This window comes from Trypanosoma cruzi, genomic scaffold (genome assembly GCF_000209065.1).
Source record: "Trypanosoma cruzi strain CL Brener 1047053517043 genomic scaffold, whole genome shotgun sequence".
Taxonomy (NCBI): Eukaryota; Euglenozoa; class Kinetoplastea; order Trypanosomatida; family Trypanosomatidae; genus Trypanosoma; species Trypanosoma cruzi.
The window spans coordinates 50,022-65,743 of record NW_001849528.1 but is presented as its reverse complement, the minus strand read 5'-3'; the positions used below and the strand labels follow the sequence as shown (position 1 = coordinate 65,743).

Below are 15,722 nucleotides of genomic sequence, written 5' to 3'. Positions count from 1 at the left end.
TAAAAAAAAAAAAAAGGAAACAAAGGACATTAAAACAACGATGGGGCGCAGCCACACATACAAATAAAAAATGGAAAAAAAAAAAATCAACAACAAAAATGAAAAAAGACATGAATGAATTTTATATAGGTCCTCATCTACAAAAAAAAAAAAAAAAAAAAAGAAGCACACATAGAAAAAAATAACTGTTAGATATTATCATGGCACAAACGCGGTCAAGAGCCGCCTTTTACACTCTTTCAGGTAAAGACAAACACACACGCACGCATATACAATCACTGTTTTGCCTCCTTCGTTTCCTCCTCTCTCACATAAACTTTTTTTCCCTTTCTGTTGCACATTGGCTGAAACTGAGACTCTTTTGCTTCTTCTTCTTTCTTTTCTTTGTACGCGTATGCATGTGTGTGGTCCTCTGTAGGTGACGAAAAAGCGCTCTGCCTTTCGCCCAGATAGGGCACGCGGCGGCAGAGGAGGACGCGGTGGTGGTGTAGCAGCAGCAGCAGATCCATACCAGGCCATGATGGCCCTTATGGGAATGATGGCCGGCGGCGCAATGATGCACCGTAGTAACAGAGGAGGTGGTGGTGGTGGTGGGCGCGGGGGACGGGGCCGTGGCGCTGCTGGAGTTTACACACCCGCTGCAGGCGGCTTTCAGCCCTTTCAGTAGTCATTGAAGAATGCCGCCACACAGAGAAGGGAAACTGAGAAACCGATCAAGGAAAAAAAAATAAAAATTAAAAAAAAAAAAAAAAACACACACACACACAGAGAGAGAGAGAGAGTTGTATACACGAAGAGAGATGCGTGTGGTCGCACGTGGAAAAGGGGGCAAAGCAAACAAATGAATATATATATGGCTGGATGGTCTGCATCGATTTTTTTTTTTTTTTTGGTTTTGTTTTTCCTCCTTTTCTTTGGTTCATTTTCCTTTTGTATTGACATGCTTTCCCTCAACATCTCTGTGTGTGTGTGTGTGTGTGTGCTCTGGCCACCAACTGCCGGTTTCCTGCAGGGACAACAAGAGAAGGCAAAGGGAAAGAGAGAGAGAAAAAAGAAAAAAGAAAATGGAAGTAACACCAATCAAAAAGGAAAATAAAACACGTATTTTGTGAGATCAAAGTATAAGAAAAGAAGTAATGACAAGACAAAAATGCCCACGGAGATTATTCTGCGTTGTTGTTGTTTTTGTTGTTGTTTTAGTTACTACTCTAATGAATCTTCCCATCTAAATAACACACTTGTGACGTTTATACATGCGTGCATGTGGCTTCTTGCGTACAATGTAAATTCTAATGGGTGATTTGTGGGTATTTTCTTGTTTGTTGTTGTTGTTGTTTTATGTTTCTTCCTTTAGTAATGTGTGGTCGAATCTAGGATTGATCTGGTGCCGGGTAAAGAAAGAAAAAAATAATAAAATAAAAGAATAAGAGAAAAAAATAGGAGCCCAAATCGAATTAACAAAAAATAAAAAGAAGAACACCAAGATATATATATATATATATATATATATCTTAGGTAAACTGCAGGAGGGAAGAGATGGCGACCACCGTCAATACGGTAGGAAGATGGAATTGGGTTATCATGTCGCATTACGCATACATCACGACGGCTGAGTATATAAAACTGGGATGCTCTTTGGGTGCCGTGCAGGCAAGAAACTCTATGCGGAACGCAAAGTTAATTTGTAAGGATGCATGGAAATTGATTGTGCCGTGCTGCAATTGCTGGAAGAAGAAGGAGAACTCTATTGTTCCGGATGGTATTAACGAGCACATCGTTCCTTTACTTCATGATGTTGCCGCTATGGCAGAGATCACACATGGGCAGTCCGTAAGCATGACACTTCTCAAGGCATTTAGGAGGCAGTCACAATTTGTCGCTTGTGCGCAGCGGGAACATCAGGTGGTGTTTGAGATGGCGACAACAGATGCGGCCGTCCCAAAAATGAAGCTTTGTGGTGCCCCATTAAAAGTGACGTATGATGAGGCAACGCGGTTAACGGATTTGTTAAGTGAGGCTTTGGCGTGGGAGTGGTACTGGTTGACACATGCTGCTGCTCCTGCTCCCTCCAAGTGCACCAGGACCTCTCATAGTACCCATTTGGAACTGAGGCCTCATGCACTTGCCCTAATGCTTGACAACTCTCCCGAATTTAACCTCATCTGGATGGCTGTATCTGAGGCGAGTGTTTGGATGACCTTTCTGGATGCCCTCTATAACGAAGGGAGGCGGCCACGGAGTGAAAACGAGGACGAGGAGAACAACAGGAGTAACGAGGCAAAGAGAAGTACGGTTTATCATCATTGCAGCACAGCCCTCATTAACACAAATCTCGCGAACCATCGGATGTTGTTTCACGCCCTGGAGTGTGCCGCGCCGGAGATTCTGGTACTGGATGAGAAGTATGTGCCGCTCCTTTTTCCCGATGAAGAGGTCCAGTCTGTAGAGAGAGAACCGCAGGAAATAACAGGGCAACCGAAAGAGAAAGGGAGGACGGTGGTGCTTCCATCGTGTGTCAAGAGGATGTTTCTCTGGCGAGGAACATCACCAGGTGCCCCGGTGGCAACGAAGGGAATGATGCCGTGGATGCTCGAAGAGATGCGGCGTTTCAATGAAGCGCAGCGATGCAGTGTGCAAAGCAATGCCACGGCCTTGGACTTGTTTGATCTCGTGGTGCATCCCTACCAACTAGAGCCGCAGCCGTGCTTGTTCCCCATTCTGGCAGAGCGCATCTCTTCCTTTCCCCCGGCTGTATGCGAACCGGCACCGTCTGAGAAGCAGTGGAAGCAACACGCCTCCCGTATACGGAAGGTTACAAAGAAGGCCCTTTTGCGGTTTCGTTCGGTGATGCCGGTGTTGCACATTTACACTTCTGGAACGACTGGACTTCCCAAGGCGGCGCGATTCAGTCACTTGAGGTTCTTTGCCGCCATATTCCTTTCCTCCGTGCTTCCGCAGCGAGAGAAAACGAAGGAGATTCTGTTGAGGCAACACAAGAGAAAAAACATTGGACGCGAGGAAGGTGGTTGTTGGTTTAGGTTTAAACGGTTTTTTTCATGTGATTATCCATCCTTTGACGAAGAACTTAATGTTCTCACAGTGTACAACTGTCTGCCGATGTATCACACAGTGGGGTGCGTCTTTTGTATTGGGCACCTTCTGCAAGCCTTACAGGTACAGCAACGTGCAGCAGGTTCTGTTGCGTCGTATCAATTCGAGCCACAAGGTGTTTGCAAAAAAGCAGGTGAGCGGCGGAAGAAACCGCGGCTGGCACCGACTGCCCGAATGATTATCCGCAGTAAGTTCAGCGCCTCTCGATTCACACAAGACTTGCAACAGTACCGTGTCACTGTTTTTCAGTACATTGGGGAAATACTTCGTTATGCGCTGCACCATGAGAAGAAAAAAGTGGATGGTCCTCTCGCCACCGCTGGTGAGACAACCGAACCCCTCAATGGCCTTGACGGCGGCAGCATCCAAGACGACGTTGAGAGACAAAGAGAAAAGGAAGATCGATGGGTGGTCCCCTTTGCTTTCGGTAATGGCTTGCGCCGTGACATCTGGGAAGAGTGTAAGAAACTTCTCGGCATCGGGCAAGTTGTGGAGTTTTACAGCTCAACGGAGGGAAATATATTTCTTCTTAACCTCTTCGACATTCCAGGCGTCGTGGGGCACCTGCCGCTCTTTCCTGCGCCAATCCGTTGGCTCTCCACACAGTTTAATCCGTTGTTTCCGTTCCGTGTTTTAAAGTACGATTTCGAGCGGGGTGAGGTGTGGCGCCGTTCTCCGAAAGGGAAGGGTGCGTACTGCAGCGTGGGCGAGACGGGCGAGATTGTCGGTGAAATCATTCAGGGCTTTGATATGTTTGGGCTCCGACGCTTTGACGGGTACCACAGTGACGCGGAGACGCGGAAGAATGTGATTAGAGGTATCCTTCGGAAAAACGATGCCTATTTCCTTTCAGGTGACCTCGTGAGGTTTGACGCGATGGGGTTTGTCTCGTTTGTGGATCGCGTCGGCGAAACATTCCGCTGGAAAGGCGAAAATGTGTCCACGACGGAAGTGATGGACATCATGAACGGCGTGGTGGGACGGCTAGCAGCGGTGCGGGACGCTGTTGTGTACGGCGTCGAAATCCCCGGCCGCGAGGGGCGTGCGGGCATGGTGAAGTTGTCGCTCACACCGTTAGAGGCAGCCCGCCTGGGATCGTCGGCCTCCCAGGAAGAGATCAACGCCAACCTCCTGCTGATGACACTTCATGACGAGAAATTATTCCTGCAGAATGAACTGCACGGCCTGCTCTCTGGAGCGAATGGTGGTTCCGCCGCCCTGCCAGGCTACGCCATTCCCGTATGCGTGCGAATAGACGGTAAAACGAAGGAAGATGTTGAGGGGGGAAGTAGCCGAAAGCAGCAGCAACACCAAAGTCAAATGTCCACGGTAAGTGGCGACTCATCCAGCCAAGCAGGTAACAGCCAAACCAATCACGGAGCCCACACCACCACCACGTTCAAATACCGACGAAATGTACTTGTCGGCGAGGGCTACAGGTTTGCCTTTACATCGAATGAGTCCGCTCCTCCAAGGGTGTACGTTCTGGTGACAAAAAGAGATCTCGTGACGGCGCTGGGGGTGGAGCCGTTTCCCCCATCTCTCACGTGTGGATATGTGCCGTTGAATTCAAGGACACTCATGACACTTGGCGAGGACCTTCAGCATTGCGGGTGGTAACTTCAATCCTCATACATTTTTTTTTTATTGTGTTTCATCGTGTATGTACGTTGTTGTTGTTGTTGTTTTTATTGAGTGTTCTGCTTACATGTGCACATACCGATGAAATATTTGATTTTATTATTATTATTGTTGTTGTTGTTGTGAGTATTTGAAACGTTATTCTTTTTTAGGGAAATCATGCGCCGCAATTGGTCACCGTTTCCTCAATCATGTGACACGTCCTTTTTTTTTTTTTTTTTTGTTTTTTGTTTTTTGTTTTTTTCTCTTTTTCCTTTTCTTTTTTCTTCCTTTTATTCCCGTGGTAGTTCCCGAAAAAGAATGCTCTGTTCCAACATGTGTCCGCTAGGCATGCATCATGATATCATCCTTCTCCTTTTAGAAGCCTGTGGAGGGGGATCTGCGCCCAGGTTGAAGATAAATAACCGCTGGAAAGAGTGGATTGTCGGTATATCTCGATTTATTTAACGCTTGAATGAACTGTTTTGGTTTTTCTTTTCCCTTTTGGAAGAAATTAAGAAAAGGCAGCGAGAACGGCTTTCTTTACTTCCTTCATTCCACCTCCAGCTGCTGCTTCTGCTACTAATAATAATAATATGACGAATACTACTGCCCTCAACGAGGGGGATTTTTTTCTTTTTTTTTTCTTTTTTTTTTCGGTTTAGGAGACATTTTAATGACTGCCAATTTGTGACTTTAAGGCGAGCCTGTTTGTTGTTGTTGTTTTTGTGTGCGTCTTGCGAGTACATTTGTTTGGTGTTGGTGTACGAGCACTAGGGGAAAAGAAAACTTCTCTGAAGTGTGGAGGGGTGTTGGGTAAGTTGAACCCAAGCAGTCACCGCACATTGGTGGGCTCTTCCTCTTTTTTGTGTAGGCGGGAGGGGAGGAAAAAAAAAAAAAAAGGTGCCATCCAGCCGCGTAAGCTGCCACCGTACGACTTGCCGTGAGGGGTACGTTGTGAGGGACGCTCTCAGAAACCCCGGCCTTTCTTCTCGACAAGTCATGTGTTGTGCGGAACCGCCTTGGGCCCTCTATTGGCTGCTGAACGCACATATATAAATATATATATTTGCATGTGTGTGTGTGTGTGTGTGCGGTCTCGCAGTCTGTGGACTGTGTGGGCTGTGGCTGCCTCTTGCCATGCTGTGTGCTCTCTTTGTGCGTGTGTCCATGCTGCGCCTCTCTCTCCCTCTCTCTCTTTCCCTCTTGTTCTGTCTTTCACTTCCCCGCTCCGTGTGCGGATCAGCGGACTGACCCCAGCAACACTAGGAAGGATGATGACTACTGTGATGACGACGACTGCGCTGCGCCGTGAGGTGTGCGCCCTGTTGTCCCTCGCGCTGTTGTGCTGCTGCGCTTCTGTGTGCGTGGCGGCTGCGGCTGCGACGGGGACTGCTGTACAATCAACTGAGTTGTATTCCGGAGGGCCTGCCGTGAACGTGTCGGTGGAGGTCTCGTGTGCGGACAGTAACAAGAAGTTGCAATGGCGCTTTCCCGGCCAGAAAGATTGGAATACGTGTGCACTCGTACAGGGCGCTCATGACTACAATGTTGATCAGGGGAGCACTGGATACTCTACTGTCATTGGAAAGACTGACGGTCAGCAAAGCGCCGTTCAATACACTGAACACTCTGACAGTGTTGTTGTTATTATTTTGGATTCTTCAAGTGAGGAACCCAGCCTTGTCGGTGAGTTACTGTGCCTCTCGGCCGAACAGATGTACTCGGCTGCAAAATGTAATGAATCCTGCAAGTCCGCCGGTGTGGAAACAATCGCGTTTACGATGGAATATTTGACGGATAAAGAAAGTGGTGTGTACAAGAAGTGGCTGGAATATAATAAGTCTTCTAATTCTGCTGCGGTTAGCAACCCAGGCGTCTGTCCGTTAAAAACTCCTGCTGAGGAGGCACCTGTGAAGGCTAACGGTGGATCTCCAGAGGCCGCTGCAGCGGCGTCGACAGCACAAGTGACAGCGGTGGAGACACCCGCAGCGGGGCAGGCGGCAGGCAGTTCGAGTTCAGCTGCGAGTGGGGCCTCATCATCGGCACAGACTATTGAACAGGGGATATCCCCAGCGGACCCACAAGCCGGTAACACTTCGCAGCTGCCAACAGGCGAAGGGGTTGGCAGAACGGATGCATCCGGGACGACGCAAACACCCTCAGCCACTCCCGCCAGCGGCAATGGTGGGGCCTCCGGTGCTGCCACGGCCGGTGCTGCCTCACAGTCCGGTAAACCGACATATACGAAGGAGGCCAACAACAGTGCCACCACTGGAGCGCAGGGTCCCGGCACGTCGGACAGCAGCGCCATCGCCACTGCGTGGGTGCACACACCACTGCTGCTGCTGCTGACCGCCCTTGCATGTGCCGCTGGGCAGCGGTGCGGAGCAGCCACACACGAATGATGAAAGGTGCGACTCGTCCCCTGTATGTGTGTGTCTATTCTGCCTGACGCCCTGTGGGCAAATCCTCCACCTCAATTTAGGAAATGTTTTTGCTATGTCTTTTTTCCACTGTCTGGTTGCTGTACACCGTCGTGGATGACGAGTTCCCTCTTTTGTTTGCTTCTGCCACCCACACGCGGTGCCGGCCTCGCTGCTGTGCGTCCCACGGACTGCACAAACGAGGAGTGGAGGAGCAGGCCGGATGCCGCATGGGATGTGAGGGTTGTTGTGTGGGCTGGTGGAGGAATGCGATCTTTTCTCATGCTTCATCACTTATTTTTGTGCGGGCAATGTACGCCCACACCCATTCCCCTGTGTTTTGGGGACACGTGAAATGAAAACTTTTGCTGAGAGATGTTTCTTTTCTTTTTTTTTCGCCTCTCGGGAGTTCTTCTGGACTCTCAACTTTCTTTTGTTTTCTTTTTAAATTTCTCGTTGCTTTTTCTTTATATTGTATTGCTTTTTTCTTGCAAATCATTTCCCTTCTTTTGCTTGTTGCTTTAGGGCAACCACCATGGACGTTTTTTTTCTTTCCTACTTTGTAATTGTTTCCTGCTGCGCTCTTCCTGTGAGGGGTGCCATGTGTTTCCCGCCCAACCGCTCCACTCGCACACCCACCGACACGCTCATGACGACGGCCCTGTGCGCCTCGCCTGCTGCACGCATGAGGAGGGGCCGCGACGTGTGGGCGTGCGACGAGGGCCGGTGGGGCGGAGCACACATTTCTTTCCCTCCTGTTTTGTTTTCTTGCGGCCAGGGCGGGCAGACACCCGCAGCGCCACACACACACACACAGCCACACCCTGCCGCTCTTTAAATGAATTCTTTCGTGCTTTGCGTGTTTATTTTGCGCGCCGGCATTTCTTTCGGGGCCTGTCTTGCGAGCATTTCTTTCTCCCCGATGTTTTTTTTTCTTTTGCTGCGCTCACTCTCCCGATGGAGAGACGCGACTGCCGTCATGTTTTTTCATGCTTCTCTCGCCCCCCACACACACAAGAAGAGTGACTGTGCGCTGCGGGCCGCCCTCACGCGCCGATGAAAGGGCTGAGGGGAGCAGCAACGCGCAGATGACGCCATGAAATGTAAACGATGTGCGGGCACACAGAGGGTCAGACACCCGAAAGAAATGTAAATATCCTTTTAATTTTCTTTTGTGGGCAAAATATATGCAGACAGTTTGGTGGGGCCACACGGCAGCCAGGCGAATTTTCTTACTTTTAAATTTGTGTGGAACAGTGATGGACGGTTTCTTTTCTAATATAATTATTTTGTGCGGTGGAGTTTGTATGGGATGAAGGGGGAGCGTTTGATTGGTTTTAAATAAATTTTGTCTGGGTTGCCACTGCTTGGGCTGCAGTGCAGTCATGAGTTTGAGCGGTCTTCTTCTTGTTGTTGTTTCCGCCATGCACCTCCGCTGTACATTTTGGTGCGTCTCTCCGCATACTCCGCTCCCTTTTTTCTAATATTTTGCTTTGTGCTTCTGCGGGCACACACGCACACAAGATGCACATTGCAGTGGGTTTGAATGCTTCTTTTGTGGTGCATGCTGGCAGCTGCGTGTGGCGGCTGTTTTCCTCTTCCGTGGCCGTAAGGAGAAGGGAGGAGGGAGGGAGTGCGCAGCCCGAGTCTCCTTTTCCGCGGGTGTGGTGCACCGCGTGTGACCGCATGGAGTGAGGCGCGGCATCCCGTTGAGGGCGGGATGGCAGTGTAAATTCATGTCGCCGCGTCGTGGATGGTTGGGGATCCGCTTCGACGTGTGGCTGGTGGTTTGGGTGTGGGCGCCTTGTGCTGGCTGCGGGGACGTGGCCATATCCGTTGGCTGTGAGAATGGGATGGAGGAGGATGAGGTTGTGGATCTCTCATTCTTGTCCATAGTGGGTGACTGCTGGCAGTGTGTGTGTGTGTGGTCTCGCAGTCTGTGGACTGTGTGGGCTGTGGCTGCCTCTTGCCATGCTGTGTGCTCTCTTTGTGCGTGTGTCCATGCTGCGCCTCTCTCTCCCTCTCTCTCTTTCCCTCTTGTTCTGTCTTTCACTTCCCCGCTCCGTGTGCGGATCAGCGGACTGACCCCAGCAACACTAGGAAGGATGATGGCTACTGTGATGAAGGCGACTGCGCTGCGCCGTGAGGTGTGCGCCCTGTTGTCCCTCGCGCTGTTGTGCTGCTGCGCTTCTGTGTGCGTGGCGGCTGCGGCTGCGACGGGGACTGCTGTACAATCAACTGAGTTGTATTCCGGTACCTCTGCCGTGAACGTGTCGGTGGAGGTCTCGTGTGCGGACAGTGAGAATAAGTTGCAATGGCGCTTTCCCGGCCAGATAAAATGGAATAAGTGTGCGCTCCCACAGGGCGCTCATGACTACACTGTTGATAAGGAGAGTGGTGGAGGCTACACTGTTGATGAGATCGCTGTAAGCTATTATGTTGATGAGGAAGGCACTGAAGAACGCACTGTAATTGTTACGTCTGACGAAGTTGGTGTTCTTTTTGATACGGTAATTGAGGATCCCGGCCGTGTCGGTGAGTTACTGTGCCTCTCGGCCGAACAGATGTACTCGGCTGCAAAATGTAATGAATCCTGCACTTCATCTGATTCGGATAAAACCGCGTTTACGATGGAATTTCCGACGAATAACGAAAGTGGTGTGTACAAGGAGTGGGAAAAAAACAAAAGAACTAATCCTCCGAAAGACTCTGCGGTTAGCACCTCAGGCGTCTGTCCGTTAAAAACTCCTGCTGAAAGGACACCTGTGAAGGCTAACGGTGGATCTCCAGAGGCCGCTGCAGCAACGTCGGCAGCACAAGTGACAGCAGTGGAGGCACCCGCAGCGGGGCAGGCTGCAGGCAGTTCGAGTTCAGCTGCGAGTGGGGCCTCATCATCGGCACAGACTATTGAGCAGAGGATATCCCCAGCGGACCCACAAGCCGGTAACACTTCGCAGCTGCCAACAGGCGAGGGGGTTGGCAGAACGGATGCATCCGGGACGACGCAAACACCCTCAGCCACTCCCGCCAGCGGCAATGGTGGGGCCTCCGGTGCAGCCACGGCCGGTGCTGCCTCACAGTCCGGTAAACCGACATATACGAAGGAGGCCAACAACAGTGCCACCACTGGAGCGCAGGGTCCCGGCACGTCGGACAGCAGCGCCATCGCCACTGCGTGGGTGCACACACCACTGCTGCTGCTGACCGCCCTTGCATGTGCCGCTGGGCAGCGGTGCGGAGCAGCCACACACGAATGATGAAAGGTGCGACTCGTCCCCTGTATGTGTGTGTCTATTCTGCCTGACGCCCTGTGGGCAAATCCTCCACCTCAATTTAGGAAGTGTTTTTGCTATGTCTTTTTTCCACTGTCTGGTTGCTGTACACCGTCGTGGATGACGAGTTCCTTCTTTTGTTTGCTTCTGCCACCCACACGCGGTGCCGGCCTCGCTGCTGTGCGTCCCACGGACTGCACAAACGAGGAGTGGAGGAGCGGGCCGGATGCCGCATGGGATGTGAGGGTTGTTGTGTGGGCTGGTGGAGGAATGCGATCTTTTCTCATGCTTCATCACTTATTTGTGTGCGGGCAATGTACGCCCACACCCATTCCCCTGTGTTTTTGGGACACGTGAAATGAAAACTTTTGCTGAGAGATGTTTCTTTTCCTTTTTTTTTCGCCCCTCGGGAGTTCTTCTGGACTCTCAACTTTCTTTTGTTTTCTTTTTAAATTTCTCGTTGCTTTTTCTATATATTGTATTGCTTTTTTCTTGCAAATCATTTCTCTTCTTTTGCTTGTTGCTTTAGGGCAACCACTATGGACGGTTTTTTCTCTTCCCCTTTGTAATTGTTTCCTGCTGCGCTCTTCCTGTGAGGGGTGCCGTGTGTTTCCCGCCCAACTGCTCCACTCGCACACCCACCGACACGCTCATGACGACGGCCCTGTGCGCCTCGCCTGCTGCACGCATGAGGAGGGGCCGCGACGTGTGTACGTGCGACGAGGGCCGGTGGGGCGGAGCACACATTTCTTTCCCTCCTGTTTTGTTTTCCTTGCGGCCAGGGCGGGCAGACACCCGCAGCGCCACACACACACACACAGCCACGCCCTGCCGCTCTTTAAATGAATTCTTTCGTGCTTTGCGTGTTTATTTTACGCGCCGGCATTTCCTTCGTGGCCTGTCTTGCGAGCATTTCTTTCCCCCCGATGTTTTGTTTTCTTTTGCTGCGCTCACTCTCCCGATGGAGAGACGCGACTGCCGTCATGTTTTTTCATGCTTCTCTCGCCCCCCACACACACAAGAAGAGTGACTGTGCGCTGCGGGCCGCCCTCACGCGCCGATGAAAGGGCTGAGGGGAGCAGCAACGCGCAGATGACGCCATGAAATGTAAACGATGTGCGGGCACACAGAGGGTCAGACACCCGAAAGAAATGTAAATATACTTTTAATTTTCTTTTGTGGGCAAAATATATGCAGACAGTTTGGTGGGGCCACACGGCAGCCAGGCGAATTTTCTTACTTTTAAATTTGTGTGGAACAGTGATGGACGGTTTCTTTTCTAATATAATTATTTTGTGCGGTGGAGTTTGTATGGGATGAAGGGGGAGCGTTTGATTGGTTTTAAATAAATTTTGTCTGGGTTGCCACTGCTTGGGCTGCAGTGCAGTCATGAGTTTGAGCGGTCTTCTTGTTGTTGTTGTTTCCGCCATGCACCTCCGCTGTACATTTTGGTGCGTCTCTCCGCATACTCCGCTCCCTTTTTTCTAATATTTTGCTTTGTGCTTCTGCGGGCACACACAACCACACACGCACACAAGATGCACATTGCAGTGGGTTTGAATGCTTCTTTTGTGGTGCATGCTGGCAGCTGCGTGTGGCGGCTGTTTTCCTCTTCCGTGGCCGTAAGGAGAAGGGAGGAGGGAGGGAGTGCGCAGCCCGAGTCTCCTTTTCCGCGGGTGTGGTGCACCGCGTGTGACCGCATGGAGTGAGGCGCGGCATCCCGTTGAGGGCGGGATGGCAGTGTAAATTCATGTCGCCGCGCCATTAATGGCTGAGGGTTTGCTTGCGCCGTGTGTGTTGTGTGGTGGCCGTGGGGCTTTCGGCCACTTCCTTGGGGTTGTGGAAATGAGCGGGGGGAGATGGTGGTGGGTGCCGTCTCGTGGTGTGTGAACTGTGCTGCTTGGCCTGCTGCCCTCTCTTCATTTTGTCTGCTCTCTCTCGCTGTATCCGCCGTGCTCTGTTTCTCTCCCTCTTGTTCCGTTCTTTTTCTTCTGTCCCACAGATCAGCTGACTGACTCCAGCGACTCCACTACGGGTGACGGTGCGGCGCCGTGTTGTTCCTTGGGCTCTTGTGCCGCTGCTTCTCGTCCGTGTGCGTTACGGCGGCTGGGATTCCTGGACATGTATCTGGTGATGCGGATACGGTGGTTGTGGCAGTGGATGTGTCGTGTGCTCCGAGTGACGGCAGCCTGAGCTATCGCGTGCGTGGGGGTGTGTGTGGGCGTGGACGAAGTCTTCTGCTGCCGGTGCTGAGGCTCAGCATGAGAATTGTACTTTCAGTGGCTTTGATGTGCGCATGCATAGTAGAAATGGTGCGCTGGGTGCTGTGTTTCATGTGGCCAATGCGGTGCACACATCTAACAACTGTGCTGCCAGCTGTGCAACGAAAGGGGAAGGGGCCACCGTTGCCTTCACGATGAATGTGACGACACATAAATACGCCGGCCCTTATGAATTGTGGTGGCGTCAATTTTCTTCCGACGGAACTATTCCTGTGCTTGCACGGAGCAGCGATGCTGACCAGACGGGCATCTGTCAGTTGCCGCCACCCCGTGAAGGGAAGGATGAGAGAAAATCTGGTGAGACAACTGCGCCGCAAGTCAGTGCCGAGCCGTCACGTCAAAACGAGGATTGGCGACAGTCTGCCGCGGCTTACGCACCCAACACCGTCGATCCGAGTCCCGCATCCAACACTGCGACCGACACGTCTAGGAAAAAGCCTCGCATTGCAACCGATCCGAAAGAAAACGTGGCTCCAACACCACCCAAGAGGAAGCCTAGCATTGCCATGAGTCGGAACATAGAAATGGATCCGAATGCATTCGTGACGAAGACTGCACCCCGCCACCGCGTTGAGGATGTCAGTGGGCTCGAGGGATGCCCGTAAGAGTGGAGCCGTTGACGGCAGCGGCGAGCACGTTCCTGGGAAATTGCGGGAGGAATGAATGGTCACAACGTCCCCGGAACACCAAAACGGCATCAAGAAATGTGACCCTGCGCGATCTGGAGCGGCGTGAGTCCAGACGGCCGCCTCGCCCTGTTTGACGACGTGAATTTGATACCACGCGATTCAACTGGCGACCGCACTGCGCGTGTGTGCGTGTCTCGGGCGTTGCTGCTGCTGCTGCTGGAACTGTGTGGGGTTGTGGTAGTCCTTCGAGCGAAAGAGGGTGGAATTGTGACTCCCCACGGGGGATATTTGCCGCATACTTTGCGGTTTTCATGTCACTGTTTTTTCTGTTCTTTTTTAATGATTTGCAGATCGCTTTTTAAACCTTTTTTCTTTTTTGTTACTGTTTTTCCCTTTTTTCTTCTTTGTAAAGTTCTTTTTGATGCTTTTTCCTCTGGAGTGATAAGTACCCTTTTTTTCTCCTCATTATTTAATGTTCGGTTGATGTGCACTGGAATGGGCGAAGTGCTTCCCTCTCTTTTGTGTTTCTTTTTTGTTGTTGCCCACACGCGGTGCCGGCTCCGCTGCCGTGCGTCCCACGGACTGCAGGAACGGGGATTGGAGGAAGAGGCCGGATGCCGCATGAAATGTGAGGGATGTTGTGTGGGCTCGTGAAGCAGTACAATCAGTTTTTATTTTTATTTTAATTTCTTTTTCTTGGTGCAGGCAATATGTACAGAAGCACAAGGTCGTTTTATTGTGCTGCTTAGCGCATGAAATAAAAATTCTGCCGAATGAATTTTCTTCATTGTTTCCGGGAGCCCTGCCGGACACTCATTGTTTTTTGTGTTTTTTCCTGCTTTTTTTAGCTTTCTGTTTGCGGGGCGGTGTGCGAGTTCTGCAGTCGTACCAATTCCAACTGCCTCATTGTGTGTTTGTTGCTGCTGCTATCATTTGTTACTGTGCGGTGGCGGGGTATTAGTTTGTGCTGAAGGCTACTCGCAAGTGACAGGAGTGATGATGGCGATGATGTTGACTGGCCGTGTGCTGCTGGTGTGTGCCCTCTGCGTGCTGTGGTGCGGTGCCGGCGGTGTTTATGCGAGGGACCTCGACAACAAGGCACTGGGTGGCTGTGTGGCGTCGGGAGTGTTGGGTATGAATACATCGTATGTGCCGAACGGATGTAATAAATACATGCCGATGCCGCCTTTGCGGTCAGCACTGCCTATCCCTGCCATACAAGCCGAAGTTGAGCAGGTAAGTGTTACTACTCAGGATGGGACCAATTCAACCTCAGACACTGCTCCAGAATCTGGTTCTGGAGTTGGAAGCGGAGGTTCTCCGGGCCCTACTGCTCCTGCTGCTGGTCCAAATGTTGTTCCAGGTGCTGGTGGTCCTGCTGTTTCAGGTGCTGCTGGTCCTGCTCCTCCTGCTCCTGGTGGCGTTCCTGGTCCTACTGGTCCTGCCGGTGTTACTGGTGGTCCTGGTGGTAATACTGGTTCTTCCGGTGCCACGGATGTTCTTGGTGCCGCGGTTTCTTCTGATGGTCCTTCTTCTTTTCCTGCTGCTAATTCTAATGCTGTTTCTCTTGGTCTTCCTGCTGGTTCAGAAAAAAGTAATGCGGGTTGCGGAGAGGAGGCGTCGGATTGCGGAAGTCAAGAAAAGTTGGAAAAGTCAAAAGTGGAAAATCAGGAATTGGAGGAATCCAAAACACAAAAACCTCCAGCGACACAAAATACGAAATCAAAAGACAATGAGGAGAACTCAACGGAAGCATCAAGTACGGAATTGCAGAATACGGAAACCCAACAAGAAATAAAACCGCCAGTAGATGAGAATGACACTACGAGCACCGATGCATCCACAGCGGTTGCCGCACAGAGTACATCGGCCGGCAGTCAAGAAGAAGCAACTGAGTCATCCTCCGATGGCAGTCATTCTCCACTTCAGGGGGAAGTATTCACTGGAACGGACACTCCCGAGAATGCTCCATCTCCGGCTGCCGCGGAAGCAGAAAAACGCCAAGGAGAAAATGTGACGAAAGATGGCGACAGCGACAGCAGCACCGCGGTCTTCCACAGCACCTCCCCTCTTTTGCTTCTTGTTGCTTGTGCGGCTGCTGCTGTGGTGGTGGCCGCGTGAGAGTGAGTGAGAGAGAGCCATGCACCGCCCGCACACACACCCGTCTTTCACTCACTCTCTGTGTGTGTCCCCTTGCATGGACTCTCGCCCTCACCTCATCCCACGAAGCACACACATAATGTGCCCATTGTATATATTGCATGCACACCCATGCAGGCCCGTTGGTGCTCTCTTTTGTACCACACGCACCGCTGCCGTCCTGCCTGGCTGCATGGGCGGAGCACCGTAACTGTTTCTGTTTTCTTTTTATTGCATTGAGTG

The 15,722-nt window shown here is 51.3% G+C and overlaps 5 protein-coding genes across 5 annotated transcripts, besides 19 other annotated features; all 5 read left to right on the top strand.

Moving 5' to 3' along the window:
• Nucleotides 1–4,964: a sequence feature (heterozygous, Esmeraldo-like haplotype).
• Nucleotides 142–165: a microsatellite.
• Nucleotides 720–753: a microsatellite.
• Nucleotides 876–932: a sequence feature (T-rich).
• Nucleotides 961–982: a microsatellite.
• Nucleotides 1,173–1,196: a microsatellite.
• Nucleotides 1,394–1,437: a sequence feature (A-rich).
• Nucleotides 1,485–1,510: a microsatellite.
• Tc00.1047053506799.10 (fatty acid transporter protein-like, putative) lies at nucleotides 1,537–4,731 on the top strand (the record flags this gene model as incomplete). Its single annotated transcript, XM_808465.1, has 1 exon — nucleotides 1,537–4,731. One exon carries the CDS (start codon nucleotides 1,537–1,539, stop codon nucleotides 4,729–4,731), a length of 3,195 nt encoding a protein of 1,064 aa, XP_813558.1.
• Nucleotides 4,843–4,876: a microsatellite.
• Nucleotides 4,957–5,026: a sequence feature (T-rich).
• Nucleotides 4,965–5,116: a sequence feature (haploid, non-Esmeraldo-like haplotype).
• Nucleotides 5,117–6,210: a sequence feature (haploid, Esmeraldo-like haplotype).
• Nucleotides 5,360–5,388: a microsatellite.
• Nucleotides 5,806–5,825: a microsatellite.
• Nucleotides 5,911–5,938: a microsatellite.
• Nucleotides 6,006–7,139, top strand: Tc00.1047053506799.20 (mucin-like glycoprotein, putative; the record flags this gene model as incomplete). Its single annotated transcript, XM_808466.1, has 1 exon — nucleotides 6,006–7,139. One exon carries the CDS (start codon nucleotides 6,006–6,008, stop codon nucleotides 7,137–7,139), a length of 1,134 nt encoding a protein of 377 aa, XP_813559.1.
• Nucleotides 6,211–15,722: part of a sequence feature (areas not merged during assembly with more than two copies in the genome that could not be assigned to a particular haplotype) that runs on past the window's edge.
• Nucleotides 9,168–9,195: a microsatellite.
• Tc00.1047053506799.30 (mucin-like glycoprotein, putative) lies at nucleotides 9,263–10,414 on the top strand (the record flags this gene model as incomplete). Its single annotated transcript, XM_808467.1, has 1 exon — nucleotides 9,263–10,414. One exon carries the CDS (start codon nucleotides 9,263–9,265, stop codon nucleotides 10,412–10,414), a length of 1,152 nt encoding a protein of 383 aa, XP_813560.1.
• Tc00.1047053506799.40 (uncharacterized protein) lies at nucleotides 12,726–13,316 on the top strand (the record flags this gene model as incomplete). Its single annotated transcript, XM_808468.1, has 1 exon — nucleotides 12,726–13,316. The coding sequence occupies one exon, from the start codon at nucleotides 12,726–12,728 to the stop codon at nucleotides 13,314–13,316; it is 591 nt and encodes a 196-aa protein (XP_813561.1).
• Nucleotides 14,009–14,029: a sequence feature (AT_rich).
• Nucleotides 14,337–15,461, top strand: Tc00.1047053506799.50 (mucin-associated surface protein (MASP), putative; the record flags this gene model as incomplete). The annotated part of the gene is made up of 1 exon (XM_808469.1): nucleotides 14,337–15,461. The coding sequence occupies one exon, from the start codon at nucleotides 14,337–14,339 to the stop codon at nucleotides 15,459–15,461; it is 1,125 nt and encodes a 374-aa protein (XP_813562.1).
• Nucleotides 14,668–14,830: a microsatellite.